The sequence below is a fragment of the Pan paniscus genome, chromosome 16 (assembly GCF_029289425.2).
Source record: "Pan paniscus chromosome 16, NHGRI_mPanPan1-v2.0_pri, whole genome shotgun sequence".
Taxonomy (NCBI): Eukaryota; Metazoa; Chordata; class Mammalia; order Primates; family Hominidae; genus Pan; species Pan paniscus.
Genome location: NC_073265.2, coordinates 67,796,370 through 67,807,738, shown reverse-complemented (window position 1 = coordinate 67,807,738; position 11,369 = coordinate 67,796,370). Strand labels below are relative to the sequence as shown.

The following is an 11,369-nucleotide window of genomic DNA, read 5'->3' as shown; positions in this document are numbered from 1 at the left end:
AGAAAGATGTCGATAAAAATTTATATATAAAAATCATAAGTAACAGTAATGGTAGTATAAGAGGGATCAGGGATGTATACGAACTAAGGTAGGTAGCTGGCAGGCAATCTAAATTCATCACACCAGGCTTTCACTCATTAAATGGCATTAAACACATGCCTACGATTAAATGCAAATTAGATAGGGTCTCCTCTGCCTTCCAAAGAGCATTGGCTTGAACTTAGATAGGTTACTTATAAATAAATGAGGTGTTTGTGATCTCAACCGCTAAGAGTTCTAAATTGAACAGAGGATTTCTGTCAGTGTTTGCTACCTGGTCACACCTGAAGTGGTGACATTTAGAGATGGAATTTAACTGTTTTAACTGTGATACATTATACTGTACTAAATCAATCATTTACGCTCTACTAGTAATAGGCTAAGATTGATTACATCTAAAGGCCCTTGCAACTCTAAGATTCTATTATTGTAATTGTTGGAGAGAAAACTGAAATATTACAGGTATATAACAGTGTGCATATACCAAATTAGAATACTGTGTTTCATATTAGAAGATTGTTTTCTCACAGAATGATTTAGACCAAAATATGTTTGAGACAGAGTTTTGCTCTTGTTGCCAGGCTGGAGTGCAATGGTGCAGTCTCGGCTCACTGCAACCTCCACCTCCCAGGTTCAAGCGATTCTCCTGCCTCAGCCTCTTGAGTAGCTGGGACTACAGGCGCCTGCTACCATGCCCGACTAATTTTTTGTATTCTTAGTAGAGACGGGGCTTCACCATGTTGGTCAGGCTAGTCTCGAACTCCTAACCTCTGGTGATCCACCTGCCTCAGCCTCCCAAAGTGCTTGGATTACAGATGTGAACCACTGCCCCCGGCCCTAAATATGTTTTTTAAATGGGGTTCATGTAATTGTAGTGGACTGACTATTCTAAGATCAAGGATAAAGAGATACTACCAAAATTTATATAGAAGATGGTTCTATTAATTGTGGGAAATGTGGACAAGAGGATTGAAATTAATGTTAAGGATATGCTACTGCGTGTCCACAGGAGTTGTCTACTGTATGACTTTACAGTGGAAGCTAAGCTACAGAAATAGTTAACACAATAATTATTAAGTTTAAGCATCTAAAGAATAAGCCTTAAAGGAGTTCCCAATTCCTGTTTTTCATTTATTTTTAAAATGTTGGTTATGGAAAAGCAGCAGCACATTAAGTTGTTGTTATTATTATTATTTGAGACTGAGTTTTGCTCTTGTTGCCCAGGCTGGAGTGCAATGGCGTGATCTCAGCTCACCGCAACCTCCGCCACCTGGGTTCAAGCGATTCTCCTGCCTCAGCCTCCCAGGTAGCTGGGATTACAGGTGTGCGCCACCACCCTGGCTAATTTCATATTTTTAGTAGAGACGGGGTTTCTCCACGTTGGTCAGGCTGGTCTCAAACTCTCAACCTCAGGTGATACACCCACCTCCCAAAGTGCTGGGATTACAGGTGTGAGCCACCATGCCCGGCCACATTAAGTAATTATTATATCAAGCATCACATTAAGTAATTATATCAAGTAGTCAGCTTTTTAAATATAGCAGTATAATATTATATTAAAGATTAGCTGTTACTCAGTGAGTACAGGAAAGTTTACATACCTTTACCAAATGCAGAAAAGTTTTAAAATCAGTCTTCAAATACAACTGGAATTCTCCAGCACAGTCAAAGGATGAACTTTACTGTGGATTATAAATTAGTATTATTTGCCACGATACAAATACTAGATTTTTCACTAGTCCAGTTCAGATAATATTTTGCTATTTTTAGAAGATCAAATGTATCTCATCAGTTATTACTTCAGTCATACAGCCAACTGTTCAAATGGATCATCTGTTAACATAAATTGAGGTTAGCAACTTAGTCTGTTAAAGCTTGCACTAAATTTAACACATAACTTACATTTTCATAATTTTATAGGTGCCATCAGATATATGTGTGTTAACTCAATATATACTTCAGTCCCTTGAGAGGCTTCACTTATTTGCATTTCCAATATGAACTGGTATTAATATATTTGCCCATTTATAAATAACAGGAACAAAAAGCCCAAGAGATCCAACAATTGAAACGAAAAGAAAAGTCCACAGAAACATCCGATCAAGAACCTGGGCTATGAATTTCCAATCTTCAACAACCTGTTAGGAAAAAAATAAAAATGCATTAAATAATTGTAAATTGTGTACATATTTTAAGATATAACAAACACACTGAGTTAGAAGCCAAATCAATTTCTGCCTCCCATTGCTGCCTCTAAACGGTAAGTGACCCTATACTCAGCTCAGGGACAGACACTAGCCTGAAGGTCTACTATAGATATAAGCTTTAAAAGACACTACAAAATATGTTCATTTACACATCAACTTATATTACAAGTGGTTTATTTTGATTGATAGATTAAAAATTAAAATAGACTTGGATATTTTATAATAAACTAAAAAAAATTATTCTTACTATACTTATTCTTGCCCAGTAGTGTTTACTTAATATTTTGAGAGACTCTAGCCTGAGATTAATTTCATGCCAAATTAAAAGTTGGTTCAGAATAATACATGTTAGAAAGCTGTTCATCTTCCTCACATACACACTTTATTTATTTTTGGATTTCCTAGGGACCACTTCAGTCTAATTTCATGAGCACAGAACAGTCTTCCCTGGAGCCAGCTTTAGTAGGAAGCTGGCTCAGCAGCTCGGAGCCACCACAAGGAAAAAGAAGGATGAGCCCAGCCACTAAGCAGCAGGGGCTCCCCTTTCTACAAGGCCATTTCCTTGACCAGGGGCTTCCCTGGCCCTGAACCTCTATGAAGGATGGTGTCCTCTATGGGAACTGTGCCTCCAAAGTGTAGGATAATTTAGAATTTAGGGCATTGTAAACCCTGTTACTTCTCTGCTTATTTTATTTTGAGACAGAGTCTCGCTCCGTCCCCCAGGCTGGAGTGCAGTGGCGTGACCTCGGCTCACTGCAACCTCTGCCTCCCAAGTTTAAGTGATTCTTCTGCCTCAGCCTCCCAGGTGGCTGGGACTACAGGCACACGCCACCATGCCCAGCTAATTTTTCTATTTTTAGGAGAGACAGTGTTTCACCATATTGGCCAGGCTGGTCTCAAACTCCTGACCTCATGATCCACCTGCCTCAGCCTCCCAAAGTGCTGGGATTACAGGCGTCAGCCACCACACCTGGCCACCTCTGCCTCTGTCTTCATCTGAAAATAAAACCAACCTCCTTGGTCCTAGTAGTATGAGCCATGACCCTTTTGCACAATACTTTGCAGACATTTATTAAATTCCATCTCAGTCTAAACCATTACCTAACAAATCTATGTACTTTTAAAAACTCCACTGATAGCTCCAAACCTTATAAACTAATTTCATTATGCTACCACCAAATAGATACTTCACAAACCCACAAGCATTAGAAGTTTTTATGATGGGTGCACCAAAGTCTCAGAAATCAGCATGAAAGAACTTATGCATGTGACCAAACACATGTTCCCCAAAAACCTATTGAAATACAATAAAATAAGGAAGGAAAGTCTTATTGAAATTAAATCATTAAAATATGAAAAAAAGTTTTAAAAATATATACATCAAATGTCCCTTTTGGGGTAAAGGCTGTGATTTTGCCAGATTTATTCTGTCTCCTCATACCTGACGGAAATTTTCCATTTAAAATAGCTTTACAGATAATTCACATAATTTTAATGTACATTCAATTATGAAAATATTACTATAGTCATAGGTTTAAAGTAATACACAATAGAAGAAATAACAGTGACAAGACTGAATTTTATATTTATAAATTCCACATTAGGCTCATTCTTTAAAAGAACTTTTTTTTTTTTTTTTTTTTTTGAGACGGAGTCTTGCTCGGTCGCCCAGGCTGGAGTGCGATGGCGTGATCTCGGCTCACTGCAATCTCCGCCTCCTGGGTTCAAGCGATTCTCCTGCCCCAGCCTCCCGAGTAGCTGTGACTATAGGCGTGTGCGACCATGCCCAGCTAATTTTTGTATTTTTAGTAGAAATGGGGTTTCACCATGTTGACCAGGCTGATCTCAAACTCCTGACCTCAAATGATCCACCCGCCTCGGCCTCCCAAAGTGCTGGGATTACAGGCATGAAGCCACTGCGCCCAGCCTAAAAGAACTTTTGATAACTCCATTAACTGTTATAATGGAGTTCTGCCTACAGATTATCACAATTTAGAAACAAAGTTACTGAAGACAAAATTAAAACAGTTCACCCACTGCCCTCACCCCAAGAAATTAAAACAATTCATCAGGTCAGAGCCAAGAAATATGGCAGGATTATTATTCCTTAGAATATATAACACTAAATTTTCTTTAGAGTTATCCAAGATGCTGATGGGGGAAGTAGAGAAGTGAGATTTGTGTAAATGCCCCATTTTGCAGGTGCTTTAACTGAAACAAGCCTTAGTAAAGATCTTTTATAGAAAATATGTCAACAATTCTGGCCCTCAATCTATGCTTAGTCTTACTTAAGGGTCATGCTGTTTACTCTGCCAAAATTAATGAAAGTAACTTCTGAACTTAAAATGGAAGCAGATCTACATTTGTAAATACACATCACAGACCTCACGGACATCATTTTCCTTCATGATGTGTCTTGTAATGTAGCGAACAGAATCGAGCGCAGCTTCCAATGTGTTTCTAGAAGATTTTGGTCCACTACCACTCTCAGTTTCCTCTTTCTGAGTGAAGTACCTGTCTACATGACTTCTCATGCAAAGCAGTTTGGGAAGCGTGTGAAGAAATATCTTGCGGACCCAAGGCGCCATGGCATTATGTGTTGAGGAAGAACGATGATGAATGTTGATAGCGAAGACGGTTACCATAATTGACAGTGTCACAAAAATCATGGTAAATACCAGATACTCTCCAATCAGAGGTATGACTTTTGAAGATGATGGTATGATCTCTTCAATAACCAGAAGGAAGACAGTCAAAGACACAAGTACTGAAGTGCAGAGACAAATCTTTTCACCTTCATTTGAAGGAAGATAGAAGACAAGTACAGTTAAAAATGAGAGCCCAATACAGGGTATTATAAGGAACAAGGTATAAAAGAGAGGCAGGCGCTTGATTACAAATGAGTAAGTGACATACGGATACCAGCAACAGCTGTCGGTTCTGTTTCCTTTGCTCCCTGTTGCACTCACAATTTCCCATTCTCCATTATCAAAAAAATCTCTCTTGTCTACATCTTGGTCCTCTAGAATTATATCAACCTGTGATCCATCGTAAGTCCAAGAACCAAATTTCATGGAACAGTTCTGAAGGTCAAATGGGAAAAACGTGACATCTATGGTACAGGAACTTTTGTAGTTTGCCGGTGGAGTCCAGGTGACAGTGCCATTGTACCTGATGACTGTTTTCGTACTGGTCCCTTCAAAACGTCCATCTGCACTAAAATACACACATATAAAATAACAATGCAGAAATTAAACAATGCACATGAATTGTATTAATATAAGCCTAATATAAAAGCAGGCCTATCATTGATTGCATGAAATAATTTTTAAATTACTATACTTCAGATAAGATATACCTGCTACATAGGGACCCTGCTCCAGGAATATCTTCCTTAAATATCTAACTCTACTAGAACTGAACCCCTTCTTCTGCATCTACTCCAGAACTGACAAATTTTCACAGAAGCCTGAGATTCTAATGATTGAAAAGACCTCACCTTACACACAGAATAGAGTCAGGCTATTGACACAATGGGCACGCATACAGCCAGAACCTGAATCCACACTCCTAGACTCCCTCCACAGTGCTCTTCTTCCTTCATCGCAAATACTGGTCGTTTTTTACTTTGATGGGGAAAGACCATGAACACCAAGCTGGGCATGACCTGAAAAGCAGCTGTGCCTCTCAAGCTCTCCCACCAAGTGAATTCATATATGAGAAAAGTCTAGTATAGAATCCATATACTAGGAAAGCACACCACCAACATAAGATTTCTTTAAAATGTTGCTGTCTTCAAATTCATGTGGCTTTTGCACACTATTCTGTAATATATCCATGTTTAATATAAAAATGTTTTCAATTACTGAAAATAAAATGATGCTCCAGGAAGCTGCATCATGTGTCCTTACAAGCTTTGTTCACTTCTTAAGCAGCATGGAGGTAAAAGGTGTCAAAAGATTAAAGATATTTTTGCATAGCAGTTGCTCTGTCCTCATGCCAAATGGCCTTCTTTCGAATCAGACAAAGTGCTTTAAGATAAGCACAAATTCCCATATTTGCCCAGGAGTGGTCTTAGAAAAAAATAAAACTGGTACCCAGAATTTTCCTCTCCCCTAAGTTAAAAAAAAAAAAATCCTCAAAACACACCTAGGTAGGATGCCTCTAAAGATGAATTAGTAATTAACCCAGCATTCCTCATTGTGGGAAAATGACGATACAGTATTTAAACACAACTAGAAGGATGCACAATTCAACATAAAATATGACCTCAACGACGTAAAAAACATACAAAAAAATCTAGAAGTCTGCCAAATACGTAGTCTAGTAAATCAAAGGGTAAATGGAGGTATCAGTCCCCTTGGTGTGACCCCCCTACTCTGCCATGTGCTAGCTCTGTGATCTTGGACAAGAACAACCACCCTAAGCCTCTGTTTCCTCATCTATAAAACATGTAATCATACCCAGGCACATGCGGTCATGTCATTTGATTTTTATACCTAAACAATTTCAAAAGGGAGAAAAATTATTAGTGCCTAATAGAAATACAAATGTTTTCTTTTGAAAATATAAAACTATATTTAGAATATAACTTACTTATCAAACAAAACGATGTCTGGTGTCCAGACAGAGTCTGAAGGAACACGTATAACTTTTATTCCACCATAGTCATCAGGGTTCCATCTTAATTTTACATCTATCCATTCCTTTAAAACAAAGAAATCTGCCTCAATTTCAATAAAACTAATAGTCAAAAACAGTGAATACCATACTTTTTTGTCACACCAGAAATTTTAGACATGAGATCATCTCTACCCCCAATAGAGAACACCTCCCTGTCTTTCTTATTATGGGCACCAGATAACCCTGTCCCCTTGTGTGGTGGTTCTCACCATGGTCCCTGTGAGACACAGGTGAGAACCAGAGCTAGATGTGTTCATGGCTCTGCTCGGCAACTCTTCTCCCATCAACTGACTGACTATATCCAGGACTTGAAGCCACAGGCACTTAATATCCAGGTACAAGGGAAACATTCTTTTTTCCAGATGTATTGTCACCCAATTTGGCTGTTCTGGTCCATGCAAAAGGGAGTTGGATTTATTGCACATTCTGCGTATTTCAACACCTTACCCTACCTCCATGCAGTTACAATTCTGTGATCAAGTTAGGAGCTGCACCCTGAGAAAAGCATATATGCCTTTCAGGAGTTCGGGGTTAGAAAACAAATAGTAGGTACAAAAATTAGGGATGATAAAGAAAAACAAAAGGAAGCGCTCAACAGCAGTTAGGACATATGTATGGTGGCCCAGAAAAAAACAAAAGTCCTTTATATAAAAGGGACTATCTATAAAAAAAAATTCATTTCATTCTTGCCCATTTCCACCTTAGAGAGTCAGAATCCTTGCAGTGGCCTATAAGCAGCTGCTACTCCACCAGCCTCTTCTTGCTTATCTGATGCCATCTCCTACACCCCCTCTCCCCAATGGTTCTCTCACTGCTAGCCACACTGGCCTCCTTGCAACTGCTTAAACACACTAGGCACACACCAGCCTCAGAAACCTTTGCACTTGTAGGTCCTGCTGCCTGGAACGCTCCTCCCCAGATATACACATGGCTTGCTTCCTCTCCACCAAGACTTTGTTCAGACATTATCTTCTCAATGCTGTTTTCTCTGACCACCATTTTTATAAGTACACCCCCCACCCCAATACTCCCTATCTTCTTTTCCAGTGTGTTTTTCCCCAAGCTTATCAGCTTCTAAGGTACTATACAACTTGTTTATTTTTCCCCCACTAGAATGAAGTTCCATGAGGGCAGGTGATGTGGTTTGGCTGTGTCCCCACCCAAATCTCATCTTGAATTGATGGTTTTATAAAGGGCAGTTCCCCTGAACATGCTCTCTTGCCTGCTGCCATGTAAGACATGCCTTTGCCTCTCCTTCACTTTCCACCATCATTGTGAAGCCTCCCCAGTCATGCTGAACTGTGAATCCATTAAACCTCTTCCCTTTATAAATTACCCAGCCTTGGGTATGTCCTTATAGCAGTGTGAGAACAGACTAATACTACAGGGTTTTTTGTCTGTTTTGTTCACTGCTGTTTCCCCATAACAGTGTCTGGCACATAACAGGCACTCCAAAAATACTAGCTGAATAAATACAAGAACTCCATCTACCCTCATCTTTCTGTGTCCTGCCAATCCACCAAGGCCATATAGTCACGTATTCATTCGTATTCACAAATATACATACTCTTGTATTTCTGCTACAATACATATAATAAAAATAGGTGTCCCAGTCACTAATTGGGTGCCCGTTTGAATTTTACATACATACCTGTTTCAACCAGACGTTTGTTGTCATTAACTGATTTTTCTCATCCTTTAAAAAATAAAAATTTAAATAAGATTGATTTCAATTACAGAAACAATAATTCTTTAAATAATAAATTTCACATTGTTATATAAACACTCTTCTTCACATAGTACCCACATTTCATTCATCAATCTGGTTCTCTAGAAAGCTAGGATCTTTCTTCCAGCCTAATTTCACATTACTCCTTTCAACATACTCTCTATTTCAGATAAACTACACTAAAAGATACCTTTGGCATTTTTGCATTTAACATTAATCACCTCAACTACTATATTTCCTCATATTTAAGATGCAGTCTAAGATATAAGCACAGTGTTATTTTATGTGCTTAGCACTAAGAGGAGAAAAAAAGGCTGTCAACGAATTACAAGCTGCCATGAATTGTAAGACACATCATGATTTCAGAAGTATTAAAATGCGGAAAAGTGTGCTTCTTAGAATCATTGAGATACGGTATTTCTGTACATCCCTGAGGGACATCTCTTACAGTCATTTGCCTCTGCTGAGGGAAGAATCTGAATCTCCCTGTAGGTCTGCTAGACAGAAACAACATTGAGGGCTGGGCGCAGTGGCTTATGCCTATAATACCAACACTTTGGGAGGCCAAGGTGGGCAGATCACTTGAGGGCAGGAGTTTGAGACCAGCCTGGCCAACATGGTGAAACCCCATCTCCACTTAAAAAAAAAAAAAAAAAAATTAGCCAGGCATGGTGGCACATGCATGTAATCCCAGCTATTCAGGAGGCTGAGGCACAAGAATTGCTTGAACCCGGGAGGCAGAGGTTGCAGTGAGCCAAGATCATGCCACTGCACTACAGCCTGGGCAACACAGCGAGACTCCATCTTAAAAAAAAAAAAAAGAAAGAAAGAAAAGAAAAGAAAAAGAAAAAATATTGGCAGCCTTGAATGCGAATTTCATAAAGCTTTTCGTGCCTACTTTTGTAGAGAACTGGAGGTCCTTGGTACTTCTCACTTACACCTCTCTGCTGTCATGTCTTTGTTATGCCGGTCCTTTACCAAATATTCAAGGTGTAATTAAAGTAATACTTCTTCCATTAAATTTTAGTGAAATATCATGGAGCCAGGAGAATCAACAAAAGATCCATAATCACCAGCTGCAAATATATTATGTGTAGGACACAATGCTATGCACAGAGACTCACAGAAGTATGAGGCAGCTGGGGAGATAGGACAGGGGTGTAAATAAATACTAATACCTCAGGTAACTGGAGGTGACCCATTCCTTATCCTGTCCCAACAACAGATAAGTGACCCAGGACAAAGGAAGAGACCAGAAGGAAGCATACCCCTGAGGATGCAGGCAGCTCCATGAGGTCCCTGCATGGGGAGAATGAGTACTGGGAAATGCAGCACGGCCATCTCTCTTACACTGCAGTTCCAAAGAGCAATTTTCCTTGATTAAAACACTAGAGCTGGCTGGGCACGGTGGCTCACACCTGTAATCCCAGCACTTTGGGAGGCCGAGACGGATGGATCACGAGGTCAGGAGTTCGAGACCAGACTGGCCAATATGATGAAACCTGGTCTCTACTAAAAATACAAAAAGTAGCCGGGCATGGTGGCACACCTGCAGACCCAGCTACTCAGGAGGCTGAGGTGGGAGAATCGCTTGAATCTGGAAGGCAGAGGTTGTAGTGAGCCAAGATCATGTCACTGCACTCCAGCCTAGGCGACAGAAACTGGCCCAGAGAGGTGACTTGCTTAAAGTCACAGCACCGATTACTGGTGGCACTGATTTTAGAACTCAAATTTCCTAAATCTAAAGCCACCAACTCTGCTATCCACCCTAGTCGCACACCATCCAGAATAACTGCTGATCCCTGTATCTGAATATGCCTGTTAGGCAAAAGTTCTAAACAGAGGCATTTATAATTAGGAAAGTTCTGGTAAACATATTACCCATGATGGTATATAGCAATAGGTCATCTTTGAGAATCTAATGAAACTTATGGGCCCTTTCCCTAGAAAAATGTGCACACACACATAAATTGGGCTCCCAGTCAATACTTAGCACTTTCAACAATAACACAGATAAAAGAATAATCCATAAGTTCACAAATGGCCCCTAAGATGTGGTGGTTAGCCATTACCATAAGGGATACCGCCTAATTTAATGTGACCTCAAATACCTCCCAAGCATCTATAATGTGCTCAGCACAATGGAGGATGCAACAAAAATGAAACTGAGGACAGATAAATGTACGATGATCCCCAGGAGGAAACCTAAACTAACAAATGGAAAAATGTTAACTACATGTGTAAGTATAGCAGAAGAGTTTCAGGGGTAATCGTATTTATAAAAAGATTTTATCTTTAAAATCAAAACAAACAAGCCAAAAATGAGATTTAAAAACAAAAAAAAGACAGAATATGTGGGAAATAAGGCAGGAATCCACCAAATATGATTCCGGGGAGCTTAGCGATAAAAGGAACCTAAAACATCTCAGACACAATTCAGTGAATTTCCCATTCTCCATCTCCAGAGCCCTCACCCTTCATCTCCCCTGACTCCAGTCCTCTTCTGCTTTCGTAGTCACTGACATTTCATTTTTTGGGCTCTTCTCTCAAGAAGCAACCCTTCCCCAACTTCTCTGCTTGGTTACCCCTTCCTTCTACCACTTTCTACAAATGCTCCTCAAGGATCAGGTTCCTGCTCTTCCCACTAACTTTAAAAACTCATCAAAGTGGGAGGTGAGAGGCAAGGGCAAAAACAAAAACAAAAAAACTCA

At 39.7% G+C, this 11,369-nt stretch overlaps 1 protein-coding gene across 2 annotated transcripts in view; it reads right to left on the bottom strand.

Moving 5' to 3' along the window:
- Window positions 1-6: 6 nt before the first annotated feature.
- Window positions 7-11,369, bottom strand: part of CHRNA5 (cholinergic receptor nicotinic alpha 5 subunit) — a 29,794-nt gene continuing 18,431 nt past the window's right edge. Inside the window, exons 3-6 of one of the 2 annotated variants that reach the window (XM_034939245.4) lie at window positions 8,581-8,625; window positions 6,843-6,952; window positions 4,631-5,462; window positions 7-2,177 (exon numbers count right to left, since the gene is read on the bottom strand). In XM_034939245.4, the coding sequence (XP_034795136.1) occupies window positions 2,016-2,177; window positions 4,631-5,462; window positions 6,843-6,952; window positions 8,581-8,625 (1,149 nt within the window). In that variant the 3' untranslated portion in view covers window positions 7-2,015. Of the gene's footprint in view, window positions 2,178-4,630; window positions 5,463-6,842; window positions 6,953-8,580; window positions 8,626-11,369 lie in introns of those variants that run through there. The other variant, XM_034939246.3, reaches the window with a different exon arrangement.